We start from the raw sequence: 19,053 nt of genomic DNA, 5'->3' as shown, positions 1-19,053 counted from the left end.
TTTTCCCCCCTCTTCTCACCTCCCCTGTGCCTGTGCCTGTGATAATTGGGAAGACAGAGTCTGGTTTTTCTGGGATTGGAACCAATACTGTGAAGAGTGTTCTGACAATAAATGCTGTTGATTGACAGTTGATGGACAATGTTCTTGAGTAAGTTTTTCCTGTGCTGGGTGTTGACAACTGCTCTAAACAACTGCTCAACAGCCTGCCTCCTGTTCAGACAGGATTTACTATACTTTCCCTCTGTGGGCCTCAGTCAGGCAGCCAGGAGAGATGATATCTCAGGTCCCTTCCAGCTCCATCACTCAATGACTCTATCAAGAAGAGAACACAGATCTGAAAACATTTTTCCTTTCCCCCCCCCAGACATTGAGTTGGGGTTATCACTCACACACACAAACACAGGTTCCAGTGGAGAGATAACTAGTCAGAAAGTAAGGAGCTTTGATTCTGGCATCATCCTCTTCGACCCAAAATTCCACTTGTGTGAATTTATCATAAAAAGCTATGTACACAAAGATGTTTGCTTTGGCATTATTTGGAAGTAATGTCTAATAGAAGAATGTCTGATACAAGAATGGGATATACTTACCTGGCAATATATACAGCTATCACAAATGATGATTTGAAAGACATGGGAAAATGTTTATGACTATTTTTGAAATTGCAGTTCAATATCCATTAATGGGCCATGAAAGAAACTTAAAAGGTTTCCTACCACCAACTTTATTTTTTATTTTGTTTGTTTGTTTATTTACTTATTTAATTTTTTTGTTTATTTACTTATTTAATTTTTTTTTAAATTTTTTTAACATTTACTTTTTTTTACTTTTTTTTTTTTTTTTTTTGAGACAGAGAATGAGCAGGGGAGGGGCAGAGAGAGAGGGAGACACAGAATCCACAGCAGGCTCCAGGCTCTGAGCTGTCAGCACAGAGCCCGACGCGGGGCTCGAACTCACAGACTGTGAGATCATGACCTGAGCTGAAGTTGGACACTTAACCGACTGAGCCACCCAGGCGCCCCTACTTATTTATTTTTAAGTAGACTTCATGCCCAGCATGGAGCCCAATGTGGGCTTGAACTCACGACTCTGAGATCAAGACCTGAGCTGAGATCAAGAGTCGGAAGCTTAACCAACCAAGCCACCCAGTCACCTCCCACCAGCTCTTTTTAAAAATGAAATACGGGTGTCTGGGTGCTCAGTGAGTTGAGCATCCAACTCTTTTTCAGCTCAGGTCATGATCCCAGGGTCGTGGGATCAAGCCCTGCGTTGGGTTCTGCCTGAGTGTGGAGGCTGCTTGGGATTCTCTCTCTTTTTCTCTCTCTCTCTCAAAAAAAAAAAAAAAAAAAAAAAAAAAAAAAAACAGAATAAAATGAAATAGAATGGAATGCGGTGAAAAAAGATGCGAAATGGTTTTGAACTAGAAAGAAAAGGAGCAACTCCATCCCTAGAGGGTGGGCCATTGCTCCTCACGGGCCAATCTAGCCATCCTCTCCACGCCCCTAGCCTGAGACCTCAAATTAGAGGTTGCCCCTCATAAACATGGCCGCCCCAAGCTGGCCACGCCCCTCAATAAGATGGTGACCTCCAGCAGCCCCACGCCCCCCGCCGCCGCCACGGCCAATGAGGGAGAAGCACGATTTTTGCTCATGCGTGGTGCCGCCAGTGGGTGCGTCCAATAATGACTGGGGGATCCCTGCGAGTAACATGACCAAAAAGAAGCGGGAGAATCTGGGCGTCGCTCTAGAGGTGAGGGGAGAAATGGGGGGTGGGCCGGGTCGTTCGTTGCCTTCTCCCCGCGGCGGGGAAGTGGGTCGGCCCGGCTGCAGGTTGGAGGAGGGGTGAGGGGAGAAAGTGAGGGTGACGCGGGTTCGGGCGAGGGACGTGAGGGGCCATAGAGAGTCCGAGGGGGTGCCCGGGGATGAGGGGCGGGCTGAGGGAAAGGCAAGTTGGAAAGTCCGAGGGGGCACCAGAAGTGAGGGGACCTCCAGGGGGAAAGAGACGTGGGGGTGAAGGGAAAGCCCCAAAGAGGGCGGGACACGGAAATAAGGAGGCCGTAGTGAAAACGTGTAACTGAAGAGGACGTAAAAGGGGCGGGCACTGGGAGGTGAGGGGGACCCCAAAAGCATGCCTGTGGATGAGGGAACCCCCGCAGAAGTGAGGGGGCCCATACCGTTTACTATATTACTAAATGGCTTAAATATCTCCTGAGATAGGAAGTTTTCCCTCTGGGGTGCTGAAGCTTGTAGCTTGAAAATTACTTTGGCGATCTGTGGGATTTTGTAGAGAATTGTGGAATGATGAAGTTCCCAAAGAGCTTAAAAATAATTGACTGCATATGGAAGGGAAAGAAGATTGAGGCATATTGAGCAACTGACTTCATTTGCGTTCTCAGTCCTCGCTATGGGCCTGTGAGATTTTTACAGGTGGGGAAACTGAGGTTGCAGATTGAGGCCAGGTCGAAGCAGTGGAGGAGCTGAGAATCAGCACAGGTGATTTGCCCTCTAATGCATCTTGTTTCTTCTGGGTTACAGTTCCCTAGATTACTGTCCCAGTGCAAGAGAGATAGATACAGGGTAATAAATAGTCTTCCTGAACTTACTACCAGTAAGTAGTTCTTAGACTTTAGAATGTATTAAGAATAATTTGTCGAGCCTGGTAAAAATGGAGAGTTGTGGGGCACCTGGGTGGCTCAGTCGGTTAAGCATCCGACTTTGGCTCAGGTCATGATCTCATGGTCTGTGAGTTCAAGCCCCGCGTCAGGCTCTGTGCTGACAGCTCAGAGCCTGGAGCCTGTTTCAGATTCTGTGTCTCCCTCTCTCTCTGACCCTCCCCCGTTCATGCTGTCTCTCCCTGTCTCAAAAATAAATAAACATTAAAAAAAAAAATAAAAAAAAAAATGGAGAGTTGAATTGTCTTCTACCCCGAGTAATTCAGTAGGACTTGGGTGTGTATTTTCAACAAAGAATCTGCTTTTTTTTTTTCTTAAGTAGGCTCCATGCCCAATGGGGGCTTGAACTCATGAACCAGAGATTGAAAGCCAAATGCTTTACCAGCTGAACCAGCCAGGCACCCCCAGGAAGCTCCATTTTTAACCAGCTACACACACCCATGCCGATGCAGAAGGTTTTTTATACCACCTCTTGAGAAATACTAGCCTACGTGGCACGAAAAAAAAGGTTGATGGAAATGTGAACCTCCCTCCAGAAGAAAATATGATTGGAAAAATGAGGTAGCAGTGTGTGGTGGGAAGAGCATAGACTTTATAACCTGCATTAGGACATAGTAGGCTGCTGTAACAAATTCAAAAATTCAGTGGCTTCAGAAAGTTTATTTTTTTCTAATAGGACAGAGCAGGGATTGGCAGATGTTGTCTATAAATGGCCAGATAGTACATTTCTAGGCTTTGTGGGCCATATGTCTCTGCTGCAACTATAGTTGATCCTAATTATTCACGGATTCTGTATTTGTGAATTTGCCTTCTTGCTAAAATGTATTCGTAACCCCCAGATCAGTACTTGCGATGCTGTTGCAGTAATTCCTACACAAACCGGTGAAAAATTGGAGTCACCTGAGGCCCAGCTAAGGTCGAACAAAGCAGTGTTCTGCCTTCGTGTTTCATCTTATGCTGTAAACATGTGTCTTTTTTGTGGTCTGTGTAGTGCCATGTTCTTTGTGTCTCTGTGCTTTTTGTTGGTGATTTTGTTGTTTAAAATGGCCCTCACGTGTAGTACCCAAGTGCTATCTAGTTTTCCTAAAGCACAAGAAGGCTGTATTTGCCTTCCAGAGAAAATATATGTTAGATAAGCTTTGTTCAGAGATGAGTTATAGTGCTGTTGGCTCTGAGTTCGATGTTAATGAATCAATAATATATATTAAATAAGGTCTCTAAACAGAAACACAAAAACCAAGGTTTTGTATTGATCAGTTGATAAAACTGTTGTGACCAGAGGCTCACAGGAATCTAACCTGGTTCAGTATTTGCTAATTCATTGTTGGCAGTAACTGTAATAGAACATAACTACCATGAATAAGGAGCATCAACCATGCTTAGACAGGCTGTCTTAGCACAAAAGCAGCCATAGACAATATGTGAATTAATGGGTGTGGCTGTGTTCCAATAAAACTTTATTTATGAAAAAAGGCAGGGACTGTATTTGGCCCCCAGGCCAACAGTTTACCAATCCCTGGTCTAGAGTACCAGGGCAGTAGTGGTTCTGCCATTTCCTCTCATCTTGTGACTCTGCCCTTCTTCAGTGCCTTAATTTCACCTCATGAATGAAACTAAGTCACATCCCATTGATGTGTCCACTGGCAGGGAAAGAGAGCAGAGGAAGCATAAACATCACTGTCTTAAGAGTCGTGGGCCCAGAGCGCCCACTTTCGGTTGGCAAAGATGCGAGCTAAGACTCCAGAGCTCACCTAACTGTAAGGGGGCACTGGGAAATGCATTCATTGGCCAGGAGGCCGCATGCCCAGCTACAGCCCCATCACTGTGGAAGAAGGGCCTAGTGTGTTTAGTGAACAGCCTGCAGTCTCTATTGCAGATTGCAGTTTGCCTCAAGTGTGGTTTCGAGGCTCACATGAGACCATAATGTGTGAAATGCCTAGCTCACGCCTGGCTCAGGGTGGATAATCAACAAACAGCGCTCTTACGAGTAGCCTTTGTAGTTCTTTTGCAACCTTCCATCATGGCTGAGGCCCCACATTTGGACTTTAGTTTCCTTTTCTGTGGCATGAAGGCCTTAAACTTAACCGGAGATTAGAAATTCATTGACCGTGATCCCAATACGGATCACAGATGTTTTTGTTTGGCTGACACAGGTTTCTAAAATGTTTCAAATTTGGTGGGCATATGCTCTCCTGGTGTCTTTACTGGTCACGTTCGCCTTTTTTTTTTTTTTTTAATCTTGTCGATACTGATTTACATATGTGATCTTGTTCTCTAAGGTTACTTTTTGCTTGGATATTCTAAGATTCGAGATCTATAACTGCGCACCTTAGGAAAAGCTTGGCATCTGGCTGTCTCCCGACCTGTTCCTCTGTTGCCCCCAGCAGATCTGAGTTTTGAATGTGCACTGATATTCAGTAGCAGGGGATATTGTCCTCTTATTAAAAGTCATGTGCTCAGAGCCAGTGAAGTGGTGATTTAATCAAAATGTTTGTTAATCTGACGAGTGCAGTAAAACCCCCACAAGTGAGTGATCTCAGCACCTGCAAACAGTCTCCACTTGTTGTAATGAACCAATTACCACTGCCTGCTTGGTGGTTCTCACCCGAAGACTGGCTTGGGCCAGCTGTACTGGGCTGTACCAGGCAGTTACCTCCCAGGACAACCAAGACACCTCCTAGCCGCCTCTGCTTGTATCTCTTCTTAAGGTCTTTTTGTCCAACCCATTTGCTGCTTTCCAAGATCTCAGAGTTGGAAAAGACTGGCTATGAGTTTTAGCTTCTGAGAGTTAATTCTGCATAATGAGAGAGCATTCAGATGAGATTGATTTTAATGTGTGGAAGGAAGGATAGGTGGTGTTTCAGTCTAAACTGATAGGATTTTGTCTGATACAAAACCTGTTTCTGTTTTTTTTTAATGTCTGACAGTAATGAGCTGTTGGTCACTGTACTTTTCTTTTGTAGCTACACCGTCCATTCAGGTTGGTGTCTTTAGATGTTTCAACAGCCAGTGGGTCTTTTTTTTTTTTTTTTTTTAATTTTTTTTAACGTTTATTTATTTTTGAGACAGAGAGAAACAGAGCATGAACGGGGGAGGGTCAGAGAGAGGGAGACACAGAATCTGAAACAGGCTCCAGGCTCTGAGCTGTCAGCACAGAGCCCAACGCGGGGCTCAAACTCACGGACCGTGAGATCATGACCTGAGCCGAAGTTGGCCGCTTAACCGACTGAGCCACCCAGGTGCCCCATCCAGTGGGTCTTAAGAGATGTGTGGTGTCCTAGCTGACATCTTAAGGGAGATAACTGGCTTAGATCTGGTCCCCAGTACAAAAATCTGTCAGTTTGGAAACTTTTTGCTACAAGGTACAGGAAACTGACCTATATGGCCTAAGTAAATAGGAATATACTTTTTTCTCTCTAACAAATTTGGAGGTAAATGTCCCCTGGCATTTATTGGTTCAAAAGCTCAGCTAAGTCAAGGCTGGTATTTCTGCATTCTCTTAGCTATTTCCTCATAGTCACAAGGTAGCTGCCACAGCTCCAGTCATCATATCCAACTTTTAAGTCAGGAAGAAGGATAAAGGAACTACAACACTGTCCCTTTTATCAGCAACGCATAAGCTGTCCCAGGAGTCTTCCAGCTGACTTCTGGAACATCTCATTGGCCAGAACTGGATCATGATCACTCCTAGGTGCAGTGAGTCTGGGAAAGCACCTGTTGAGCTTTTCTAACCTCTGTAATGGAGGTGGGCAGAGGAAGAGGGGTTTGGGAATCAGTGTTGGGTTGGCCAACTAATAGTATCTGCTATAGGGAAGAAAAGTTAATGGGAGTCATTAGAATTCACTGGAATCCTTACCAGAAAAAGAGGTCAGGATCACTGAGGAGTAAGGAGAGTTGGTAAATTGAGGGGAGAAAATGGCCTACGCAGGATGAGCACCAGGAGGAAAGAACCTTGACATTGTAATTATTTGTTCGATGATAAGCCACTGCTGTAAACTCCCAGCAGGCATAGAGGGGCAGAAGCACCAAGTTGTTGGTTTGCAAACAGCCCCCTGACCTGGAGGGCAGAGAGAGACCCAAGAAAGGGCAGGCCACTCCAGACTGGTAGGTGGCAGGTTTAATAAGCAAGGGAACAGGGGCGCCTGGGTGGTTTAGTGGGTTGAGCACCCGATTTGGGTGATCTCGCAGTCCATGAGTTTGAGCCCTGTGCTGACAGCTCAGAGCCTGGAGCCTGCTTCGGATTCTGTGTCTCCCTCTCTGCCCCACCCCTGCTCACGCTCTCTCTCTCTCTCTCTCTCTCTCTCTCTTTCTGTCTCTCAAAAATAAATAAAAACATTAAAAAAATTAATAAGCAAGGGAATTCACATATGAGGCTTGTCTTGGGTGGTGAGTAGACCTCCACACCCGCCTGCCAAATCTTAAGTTTGTATAGAGGCCTTAACTGGGTTCAGTCATGTATGCTGTCCAGATGGTCTCCACAACACATTGGTCTCTCAAGGCTATGTCCTTAGAACAGCTCCCACTGTGGGAACAGTGGGCAGAACGTACATTCCAAGGTCAGGGGAGGGGTGAGGAGCCTCCAATTGCCCTAGTCCTGCGCGCAGGTCAACCTGTCTGCGGTCACGCTCCCTTCATTACCTCCTGCGGCACAAAGGTGAAGACACAGTACTGGGATAGGCTGTGTACAAGGCTAAGGGGAACCTACCGGTTTTCTGAGACAAGGGGAAGCAGCAGCTTAGTGGATCATCAATATATATTTACTGAATTGGCTTGAGTGGCTGGAGGAAGCACTTGAACCCACGCCCCTGACGTCTGGGCCCCATTGAGTGGTTCACTGGTCAGAGGTTAGGAGGCCACGGTGGGGCAGGCAGCTGGATGCCTCCCATCCAGGGGCCGGGAGAGAGGCTCATGGCGTGCGGAGACTGTTCAAGGGCCACTGACCATTAAATGAGCCTCACCTGCTGCCAGGCGCAAGCGACAGGTTGCCTTTGGGCAGGTGATTTCTCTCGGCAGCCCGTGTCTGGCTCCGTTCCACTTGACGGGGGTCAGGAGACTAAAACCTCATTACCTAACACGGCTGGATGTCAGCATGTGTGGAGTGGCTGTTTGCCAGCATCTTAATTAATGAATTCATAAGGCATGGGGTGGATGCCAGTTCTTGAACAGTGCTTTGAGCCTTTCAGCGATGAAGAAGCTTTTGCTAATTTATCAAAAAACATATATTGGGGGAAAGAAGGGAAAACAAACCCCAAACAGCGTTCTGGCCTGGGGACAGCTGAAGGCCTCAGGCCGGGACTGACGTGGCTCTCCTCGCAGAGCTGCTCGGCACGCCAGAAGGTCTCGCGGCATCTCAGAGCTGCCGTGTGCTTCGGCAGGGCCCCTCGTGATCCTGACCCAGGGTGGGGGGCGATTCTCCAGAGAAACGACAAGCCCTTTGGCTGTCTGCTTTTCCTGGAAGTTGTTTGTTGATTAAAAACTCGGAGGGTTTACTGTCTTCATCTGCTCAGCCTGGGAGAGAAACTTCTGATGATTTGGGGAGCCATGGGTGAGGTTTTTGTTTTCTGAGCCACCTCCACAGAAAAACACCCCTTAAGCGGTGTCAGGGTAACCGGCCATTTGGGGTTTGAGGCTGGTCACCCAGAAAATCGAGGCCCGTGACCCCCATGTGACTTGGCTGTGTGGTCTGACGGCCTCAGATGGAAAGCCCCAGTGCTCTTGCCAGAGACCATCTGTGCAGGTGTTCTGGCCTCTTTACCCATTATAATAAATGTCCCAGGGCCTCCCTGATGTGTGAAAATGATTCCAGAAATCCAGTTCCCGGGCCACTGGGGCTGGAGGTGAAGCCACTGACACCCTCTTCAGGGCTGTAAATTGGCAAGTGAAAAGAAAGGCCTTGCCCCCCACTGGGGAAAGAAGGACTTGTCAGGGCCAACTAGACCACCTTTTCCTTCTCGAAACTGGGTCTTTTTGTGTGAATTTTGGAGGGTGCTGTGGCAGTTTAGGCAATCTGGGGGAGGGTGCCAGGGATGTTGAAGAAGCTGGAAGGTGGGGGCGGGGGTAATTGCCTTTAACATGAGGACAGGCGCTCTGCTCCTGTCTTACTGTCTCCAAGCAGATTGCAGTCAGGTTCTTCCCTCACCGAGAGTATCTGTTCCGTGGACAGAGACCAAGCAAAGCCCTCATACAAGATTATTCAGAGTAGAGAATCTGTTGAAGCCAGATCAACAAGCTTAGATTGGCTTCGACTGGGATGTGGGATGACTTTGTTCCCCAGAACCCTTCTTTGTCATGAATGTTTTCATGAGGGATTTTGGAGAAAGAGCTTGCAGTATTGGAAGGAGCATAAGCTCTGAAGCAGAAAAACTCAGATTCAGATCCCCAATTCTGCCACTTCCCAGTTACATGACCTTAAAATCTCCCCACCGGGAGTTTGCTCCCCTCTACAACAGGGACAGTCCCTTCCTTGCAGAGCTGATGCCGACATCGGTAGCATATACGAAGCCATCTCAGACTGCCTAGCCTGGGGTACAAGGAGCGGAGGTTACGCCCAGGAGCTGAGTGGCTTCGGGCTGGTAGCTCTCTGCTGTCTTCATTGGGGGTTGGGGGGGGGCAGCTAACAGCACAGACTCCGACTGCCCAGTTCCCCTATGGGTAGCCCTGGACAAATGGCTTCATTTCCATGACCTTAGTTTCCTCATCTGCAAAAGGTGAATACAGGAGATCCCCCTTATCCGTGATGTCAGTTACCTGCGGCCAACTCGGTCTGGAAGCAGATGATCCTCCCCCTGACATATTGTCAAAAGGTGGCAGGCAGGTCAATGCTCCCTTGCAAAGCCTGCGTCATTCACTTCATATCATTCTCATCACGTAGGCATTTTGTCATCTCATATCACAGGAAAGGTGAATACAGTACATACAGTAAGATATTTTGAGAAAGAGACTCCATTCACATAACTTTTATTATAGTTTTACTATTATTGTTAATCTCTTACTGTGCCTAGTTTATAAATTAAACTTTATCATAGGTATGTGCGGATAGGAAAAAACACCATATATGTATATATATAGGGTTCAGTAGTATCTGTGGTTTCAGGCATCCACTGGGGGCCTTGGAGCGTGTTCCCAGCAGACAGGGGGGACCGCCTCATAGGGTTATCGTAAGCATTCCGTGAGTGAAGTGCTCAGAACAACCTGGAATATAGCTCATGCTATAGAAGTGTTGGCTGTACTGGTAGTGTGATTTAGTTTTGCATGGACTTTTGGCTTCCAGAAGCTGCTTTGACTCCTGCTGTGCCATCTCATACCCTGACACCATGCTCTCTATTAGCAAGTACCTGGCCAGGCAGGTGTGGGATATGCCCCGTGACCACTGTCTGACTTCGGAGGTTAACCTATTCTGGCAATTTCTGTCAGTCACTGGCCAGAAGCTCTTGAGAGCAAGACTGGGAAAACCAGAAATAACTTCCCAAACCGGAAAGTAGAGTGATCTGCATTGTAACCCAGAGCTAAGCCCTGAGGGTGCTTTCTGCCCTTTCCCAGAAGAAAGCCTGGCCCTAGACGGTGGTTTGGGGTAGGCAGGGAGTCACCTCCCAGGCCATCAAGATGCTCATGGGAGCACCATTCAGCCACCTTCAGTAGGAATACCTGCAGCAGGGAAGCGGCAGCCTGTGGCTCAAGCTTGTCAGCAGAATATGAGCTGTGCACAGGGCCCAGCAGCAGCCAGACCTGGGGCTGCTCCCCCACCCCTGCGGGGCCTGACCCGACCAGCGTGCTGGGCAGTTACCCATGCGTGAGCTGGCACCCGGGTTCACCGTCCCCAAAGAGGCTTTATTCAGGGTTTCGATTCCAGGAGGCTCCACACTCCTGAAAAAAGTGCCTCACGGGATTTCAGACGAATTTTACAGTTTCTCTTAACACAGTGGTTTTATGGCGTTATAGGACCCCAGGGAGACTTCCCGAAAGCTCTGAGAATAAGGTGTTATTCCCCAAGTCAGGTGGCAGAGGGGCTTTTCTTAGCTGGCTCAGGGCTCCTGAACTGCCAGGGCGGCACACAGAGCACACGGCACTCAGCCGCATCTGAAGGGCACTTGAGGAAGAGGCTGCAGGAACTCTGCCCCCCAAGGACTGGAAACGAAGAAGCCCTTTCTTCCCTTGGCACCTGCCAACAGGATCAGTGGCCCCACTTGGTCTCTGCTGACCTTGACTGCTGGGCTGACTTCAGATCTTCACCTTGTTGTGCAGGAAACATCCCCTGCTCTGTGGAGAATCCCTGGTCCTAAACTTCTCACTGAGCCTGCTCCTCCGCCCGCTCTCGAAGCCGCCCCCCAGGCTCTGGGCTCTGATGCCCCAATCCATGTTTGGGGCATCAGAAAGACAGCGGTTCTCATCCTGATGGCGATGGAATCACTTGTGGGCTTTCTTGTTCAAGTACACCCTTCCTGGACCCTGGTTCCAGGACCACCTCTGGGACCTTCAACTCCTTCCTGTATCCTTCTGCCTCCCTACCTTACATACTTCTTTTTCCCTCCTCCCCTGCATCTTCCTGCCTGGGCTCAGACCCATAGTGCCCATGGTCTCGTCTCGGGGATAAGAACAGACTTTGCTACCAGGACACCCTGCACACTCCCCACCTACTTCTCTGTCCACTGAACTACTGCACACAGGTTTTCACACCTTCCAGGTCCTCAACTCTGCGTGAAGTGCCAGAGGTCACAGCTAATGATAGCTCACACCGCCACCTTTCTGACTTCTGGTGTGCCTTTATATCTGTGCTTCACTGGCTGACCGTCATCTCAAAGACTTACAATATTCTTTTTCCCTGTATGAAAATGGACACTTGGTCTTCTGAATATAAACGTAATGCATTTTTTAAATGTTTATTTTGAGAGGGAACACACATGCGAGGAGAAGGGCAGAGAGAGAAAATTCCAGGCAGGCGCCTCGCCCAGCACAGAGCCCCACACGGGGTTCAGTCTCACGAATTGTGAGCTCATACATGATCTGAGCTGAAATCAGGAGTCAGACACTTAACCACCTCAGCCACCCAGGCGCCCCTTTGTATTTTTTAATGTAATTTTACATCAGTATCCACTCTGTGCTCCCACACTGTGTCTAAATGAGTGCCTTGTCTGAGTCCCCCCTGGCTGTTACCACTTTGCCTGTGACAGTCACAGCCAGCAATGTTGTCCCCTTTAGCTCCAGAAAAGCCCCAGTACCTGAGCTTGCCTCGGGCCAGCCGTGCTCTTCTTGCCAGTTGACCCTGTATCGTCCATTGGGCAGGAGTCCTAGGAGACACTATGGCCTCCAGAGTGTAACCTTCTCTTCCTATTTGAGTCAGTCCAGTCTCTTTGACGGTCCCTTTCTTAGTCCCGGGGCTTCACATTCCTGCTCTCGGCTTAACTGGGTGCCAGGCCCATGGTGTGGCCAAACACGGTCTCCAACTGCCAGGGTCCGCCTGCCATTTCATGTCTCCTCAGAGGCCCATCTGTGCCCACACCACACCTGAATCTGTTCTGCCCTTAGGCACTGCTCTGGCCTCATCCTTGGGCCCAGCCTCAGCAGGCTGGTGCTGGCTCCAGAGCCCCACGCTTCCGGCTTCATCCTCAGACAGGAACATGAGGTTCCCAGCATGCTGTGTCCTAAGCCAGCGTGGTGGGCCAGCCTTTAGAGGCAGTGCTGTTTTGATGGTCTGTGCTGCAGGCCCCCCCTCCCCCACCGAACCCCACCACAGACCCAGAGGATGGCCATATCCCAGCTAGAGGGTCTCCCCTTCCCACTGCTGCCAGCCAGTGAGGAGTGGAGATTCCTCTCCATCACACACCCCACCCACTTCTGTCTCCTCCTCTTACTCTCACCTCCCATTAACTCACTTTCCTTTTTGTTCTCCGAAGATCCAGTGAAAGCCATTCTCTGCTAATAGTGATAGCACACACTTCTTTAACTTTTAGGCACTATTCTAAGCACCTTACATGTATTGCCTCTTATTCTGACAACAGCTTTTTTTGAAATATGAAACATTAACTTTGTTTTGCACATGAATAATAGGTGCAGAATTAAGGAAGTCCTTTAGAGGGCAAGTGAGCAGTCAGCTGAGGCACCTGATCACAGCCCACACTCCTTACTACCACACTTTTCAGGAACCACAATTTCAGGTTTCTGGGCACTTGGACTCCCAACTGCTTGTCCAGCTCTGACCCTGTGTTTCTAGAATCTGCTTGACATTCATCTCTTTATTCTGGTCCTAACCCTGTTGTCCTCTCTCTTGTCCCGGCTGTATTGTCCTCTATTGCCTTTAGCCTGGCAGCAGAGAAAGCTAACCAAGGATTATAGATTTGCACTGGGGAATCTGCAAGGTGAATAATCCACCTTGAGAGTGTCATTGTGAGTTGACTGAAAACCCAATGAGAGGCTTCCTTTAAGGCCCACTTTCTAGGTCCTCTCCCCCACTTCTGGGCCCATCTTGAGTCAGTCCCACTCTGTAGCCACCACTCCTGACCCCAGTCATAACTAAAAGCTGCGTCCTGACCTTCCCTCCCTGCCTTCTCTGCAGCCAGGTCACCCTGGATCTTTGCACCTATTATTAAGCTGCTTGAAAGCTGCCTCCTGCTTCAGCAAATGCTGCAGGGTGGTTGCCAGCAGAGTCACCTACTGAGGACAGGTTTGTGGCCTACTGAAGAGCTTCCTGACAGTCTCAGCCTCCCCTCACTTGGCCCACATCAAGCAGCTGGGTTATAAAAAAAAAAGGGGGAACTTGCTATTTAGAAGGGAATCAGAGAGAGCTGTCAGCAGGACATAAATATTCATTGAGGGAGGTTAGAACTTGAGTCCCTAAAACCTTGATTTGTGTTCGTCCGTTTAAGCCTCATTAAAAAGTGGTAAATGAAAGTGGGGATATTCAGTGGAACTGCAGATAAATTGGGCTTGTTCAGATAAAGGCCTCCTACTGCCAGCTCCACACGCCCTGCCCAGAGCACGACAGCAGATTGGCTTGGCCACTTGTGGTTTGCCAACCTCAATTTAACGATTTTGCTTAGCGTGAGTTCCCGGTCTTGTTCTGGGCCAATTACCACTTGTTTGGGCACCCGGTAGCCTTCCAGAGATGTTTAGGCGTGGAAATACCGAGCCTGCCTGGGGACATTTGAACCAGGACTTGGCCCAAGGAGTGGCAGGAAGACATCTGACGCAGGAGTGAGCTCTAAGGGAGGATTTCAGGCTCTAGTTTCTACATGAGGCCTAGATCTATCTGTAGCCCCTCAGCCCCATCCACGTTCAACTGCAGTCCTTCCTCCGTGGCTACAAACACAAAGACTGCAGCAGGACAGGCTTTGTGGTGATCACAAAGGGGAGACAGACGGCTGCCATTCTAGGATAGGAGCTACAAAGTCAGGTATCCTTAGGAGCCGGGCAGTCACATTTGCAAGTGGAATGGGCCAGTCTGGGCTAGACTTGATCCCTGGGGTACAAGTTTACAACATCTGCCCTAGGGGTTCCCAGAGTATAGGAAGGTGAGGTTTAGCTGGGATGACATCATGTGCAGTCAGCCTTAGGAGAGACAAGGGAAGGAAGTGATACTGCTCCAGTCAAGGGCAGCAGAGAAGGCCTGTGGAGGGGGTAGCACTTCAAGAACTAAGCTTTGGGACCTAGCGTGGAATTTGGTGCCCTGATTGTGGTTTGCACACCATGGGATGGAAACAGCAAGTCTCAGGGCCCCAGGAGCTGGGCTGTGTGTGTTGAGGGTGCTGCTGGAAAAGGGGGCTGCGTGGTGGCCCACACCACCTGCGGTTCTCGTTCAGCTCCACTGACCATCACGTCACGCTCTTGCTGTTCCGAGCCTGACTGCCCAGTGCTTATTTCCCTGTAGTGCAGGTTCCAGGACAGCCTTCGGCCTCCCAAGGCACAGGCCCCAGCTCGTGGCTGGGGCTGTTCCCCAGGACAGTCCTTCCTTTGGTGCCCATTAGCAGAGAAATGACACAATTAACCAGGCAATCAACTCAGGGCTCTTCAATTGCTCCCTCCCACAGGGCCTTGCCTCTGGAGCTGCAGTTGGCAGGTGGCTGAGGCTGTAGGGAAGGGAATAGATGGTATGTCTAGAGCTAGGCGTTGGGACAAGGCAAAGTGGCTGACCCAGAAGTGGCTGGGATGGGTGCTGGCCAGGGAGAGGGGCAGAAGGCTTCAAGTGCATCTCTCCTAACACAGGCCTCAGAACACCTGCCTGGGACTCTGGGATCTGCACTTGTAATCACTGATCACTGTCTCTGCAGGGGCCTCTCCGGGAGGAACTGGATAGAGAACTGGCTGAGACCAGTTAAGGAGAGGGGTGCTCCAGTCTGACTCCTCGAAAAAGTCCTTCCCTTTGGGGATCCCAGCCTCCCATATAGAGGTCATATTTGCTATCCCTCTCCAGGGATGTGATGGAAAATTGAGCATCATGGGACCCCAGGCACTATTCAGTCACCTGCCACTGAGGGACACTGGGCCCTCTGAATCTTCCCACCGACCGAGATCTAGGCTGCCTCCAGCAGGGCAGAGGTACAGGAACAGACCTGGGCCCAGAGAGGTGGCAGATTAGACACCTGGAGACAGATGGACAGAGATGAACTTTCAAAGCCACATACATGATACCAGGAATCAGGCTTGAACGATCCAGTCCAGTATTTTAGAAAACATTTTCCTATAACTCACATTATTTCCCCAAGAACATGATTCTGAAACTATAATAAATTAAAAAAAAAAAGGGGGGGGGGGGAAACTGATACCTTTGTCAGCCAGCCTTTGAGGAGCTTAGCTACTTTGCCCCACAAGCGACAGCTACCTTGATGATAGGCAATGTTTTTGCACAAGAACCAAGTCAGAAACAAGTTTTTGAGCTGTGTTTTTTTATAGTCCGTGATTTTTATTGATTCTCATGGGAAAATATATATATATATATACTTACAACTTAAAACTACCTTAAGTGTGTCAACGCAAGAAATACCTCTGCTTCTGGGCCCCTATATGTCTAATCCCCATCCCTCATGTGTGTGGAGTGCTGGGGAAAGGCAGGGCCTCCCATAGCAGTGCCTTGTTCCCTCCTAGACCAGGACTGTCTCAGGTCACTTCTGCTGTCAGCCTGGCCGGCATGCGTCCTGGGAAGACAGGGAGATTGCTCCCGACGGCCCCCCACCCATGCCTGGCCCAGAGAAGCAGGGCAACTGTGGGAACCGCACCACACCCATAGCTGTCTGCAGTGGGGCTCAGGCTGCACTGTGTGGAGGTAGAGGACGGCAAAACAAAGATGCTGGGGGGACGGGGTGCCGTCCAGGAAGACTCCTAGAGGCCCCTTCCTCCCCATCCGAGGACCCCAACTGTTTTGAAAGTTGAAAGGCTCGGTCACCCATCTCTATCTGCCCATGTGCTGTGTGTTTCAGATCGATGGGCTGGAGGAGAAGCTGTCACAGTGTCGGAAAGACCTGGAAGCTGTAAACTCCAGGCTCTGTGGGACGGAGCTGAGCCCAGAGGCCAGGTAAGGCATCTGCCCTTGGCCCCTCATTCTCATCCTGGGGACCTGGCCCTGAGCTTCCATTTGCCCTACTCCTTGCCGCTGGAGATTTGGGCTCCTTGTCCATCCTGCCCCGGTGTGCCAGCTGCCCCTCAGATGGGAAGGAAAAGGGCTTGAGCCATAATACTCCTTCTCCCCTTACAGGAAGTCTCTGGAGAAGGAGAAAAACAGCCTGATGAACAAAGCCTCTAACTATGGTAAGAAAGTTCCCTTCCTTTACCAGCCCCATCCTCCAGGCCCAGGGAGCCCACCGGGTGATGGGGATCGAGAGGGTTCTTTGGGAGGGAGCCATCCCCCCTGCTCCTCCACCGAGGCTGTAGGAACCCACTGTAGGCCCAGCAGCCTGGAAGGAGAGCAGGTTTGTTTCTTTGTTCCAGGGGAGATGGAGGGGCCTACGGGCCTCTTCTTCCTCTGTGGGATGAAGGGGAATGGCTGTAGTCAGGTTCAGAAGGACTCTCATATCCACCCAGACTTAGGACATCTGTTCTCCGACCCCCCACCCCCACCCCCTTCCCCTCCATTCCATCCCAGGATGAACCTCCCACTTGGGCAGCAGGAAGGGCTACTGTGGGTGGAGCAATGCTGCCACCTTCTGGGCACTGGGGGCAGAGCCAGGTAGAACCAGGTAGGGTGCAGAGCGGGAAGGTGGCTGGTACCACCCCTACCCCCACCCTGCCCCAGCCAACCTCAGAGGAACATGGTCTACAGAGGCTCATCAGACTTCTCTGTTCTGTCCTCCCCGAGAGACCAGACCTGGCCAAGAATCAGCCCCAGAACAGTCCAGGTGACAGGGAACCTCCCAGAGGGACCAGTTTGAATCAACACTGTAAGCACATACACACCCCTGCGTGGGCCCCAATGTCAGTCTGGCCTGCCCAGCGCTGATTTACAGGTACATACCCACTCTTTTATGCAAGTAGGAGTGGGATATCCATTTTGCCTCAAGCCCAGCAATTTTTTTTTTAATATTTTTGAGAGAGTGTGAGCCGGGGAAGGTCAGAGAAAGGAAGACAGAGGATCTGAAGCCGGCTCTGCGCTAACAGCGCAAGATGCAGAGCTTGAACTCACAAACTGTGAAATCATGACCTGAGCCGAAGTCAGACACTTAAGTGAACTACCCAGGTGCCCCTTAAGCCTAGCAGTTCTTACAGCCGCAGCATCAACCCCATTTCCCTGAGAGGTACGATACCTCAGTACCACCCACCTGCATGTCACACGAGGAGATGAATGGATTCAGTGTGGCCATAGGACTGGCCTCCTCTAGAGGCGAGCCCAACCACCTTGTGGGTACAAACTGCTTTCTCTTACTGTCCCTGGTTCCTGCTTAGCTGGGTGTCCAGCAGGGGGCAGGACTGGAAGCCCTGATGGTGTGGCCCCACCCTGTACTGGCTCCAGCGTCAGGCCCCAAAAGTCCCAGCTACCCCGAGTCTCTAGTTGGCCAGATGAGAACACCTGAAAGGATGAGCACCACGTAGCCCCCACCCCCAGCCCAAAGGACTCACCTGGTGATGCCATGCCAACAACACCTGGCTTGGCTTTCAGGTGTGGCCTTTTTGATAACCCCCTCACACACTCCATCCTCAACTTTCACTGCGTTTGAAGAGAAACGGCTGAGCAGCATTGCGTGGTGGGATTCCTTTGGGCCAGGATCTGTAGCCAAAAGGTTGTGAGAATCTGGGCAGATCAAGGACAGTCATTTTTATAGATAAGGAAGTGGAGAAGCTGGGAAGGAACACGTCTGCCCCTCAGAGCAATGTATGTGCCCATTTGTGAGAGAAGCAGACAGAGGAGAGTAGCATATGGGCCCAAACTACCTGTCCACTCCTGTTTCCTCCCAGAGAAGGAGTTAAAGTTGCTTCGGCAGGAGAACCAGAAGAACATGCTGCTCTCTGTGGCCATCTTTATTCTCCTGACCCTCATCTACACCTACTGGACCATGTGAGCCTGAGACTTCTCCAGAGTCAGCACGGGGTTCCTCCTTGGCCCCCTGGTCACAACCAAGCAGGCCCTTCAAGCCTCAAGACAACCAAGGTACAGGCGTATTTCTCCCCGACCCCGACACTGGATCAGGGCTGCCAGCCCAGCCCCTCTTCACTCCTGGTCCTGCTGTGGGGCCTGGGTCTCCAGAAGGACTTTGTGCTGATTCCCCTCTCAGCCCAAGGGAGAGGCAATAAAGAACAGCCAGGCTGCTTCTGTCTGCTGAGTAAATGTCATGGTCTGACTGCAGCTGGAGGGCAGTGGGGGTGGCACTCGGGAATCAAGGAAGAAAAGATGTTCAAGGGGAAGTGTTCAGCTTAGAACTCAGAAAGGAGGGGGAAGGCAGGGCTGCGAAGGTGAGTCCCCAGCTTAAGTGGGGAATAAGGAGACAGGAGGAAGCATATAAAAGCCAAAACTATTCTGGGAGCCATTTCCAGGGCTTAGGCCTTGCACTACCAGTCCACCGTGCCCACCAAACACACTTTCTTGCCCTCCAGTCACGGTCACTGCCTGTAATTGTGGCATGAAAAAAAAAACAAAAACACATGCCATGCAGCAAAGGGTGACCAGGGAAGTGGTCATGTGGAGGTACCACAGAGTTAACCCATCTTCAAGAGTCAAGCAGGGCTGGTGAGGCCCGGCAGAGTGAGTAGGCGGCAAGAGCCATGGTAATGACCAGACTTACGGTGACAGTGGGCAGCAAATCAGGCAGGGTTGGCTGGAGTGAGGGCAGGAGCAACAAACATGGCCACCCCGCAACTCTGCTCCCAGCACCAGGGGCAGGAGTGGGAGGCTGAGCAAAGCCGAGCATAGTAGGGCAACCAGAAGGATCAGGGGCTTGGCCTGGAGACTACACCAGTTAGGAAAG

General features: G+C 50.1%; 1 protein-coding gene across 1 annotated transcript; it reads left to right on the top strand.

Annotated features, from left to right (window-relative positions):
• Positions 1–1,628: 1,628 nt before the first annotated feature.
• CCDC167 (coiled-coil domain containing 167) lies at positions 1,629–18,416 on the top strand. Its single transcript, XM_058733784.1, has 4 exons — positions 1,629–1,749; positions 16,078–16,172; positions 16,353–16,405; positions 18,047–18,416. Exons 1-4 carry the CDS (start codon positions 1,708–1,710, stop codon positions 18,148–18,150), a joined length of 294 nt encoding a protein of 97 aa, XP_058589767.1. The 5' UTR covers positions 1,629–1,707; the 3' UTR covers positions 18,151–18,416.
• The last annotated feature ends 637 nt before the right edge of the window (positions 18,417–19,053 follow it).

Source organism: Neofelis nebulosa, chromosome 6 (genome assembly GCF_028018385.1).
Source record: "Neofelis nebulosa isolate mNeoNeb1 chromosome 6, mNeoNeb1.pri, whole genome shotgun sequence".
Classification (NCBI taxonomy): Eukaryota; Metazoa; Chordata; class Mammalia; order Carnivora; family Felidae; genus Neofelis; species Neofelis nebulosa.
Note: the sequence above shows the minus strand (reverse complement) of the source record. Positions and strands in the feature narration are given on the sequence as shown.

Excerpts from the sequence above, each read along its gene's own strand:
- CCDC167 (XM_058733784.1), top strand. The coding sequence starts at position 1,708 with ATGACCAAAAAGAAGCGGGAGAATCTGGGCGTCGCTCTAGAG. Across the intron at positions 16,173-16,352 it reads GAGCTGAGCCCAGAGGCCAG|GAAGTCTCTGGAGAAGGAGA; the intron begins GTAAGGCATCTG and ends CTCCCCTTACAG. Across the intron at positions 16,406-18,046 it reads GAACAAAGCCTCTAACTATG|AGAAGGAGTTAAAGTTGCTT; the intron begins GTAAGAAAGTTC and ends GTTTCCTCCCAG.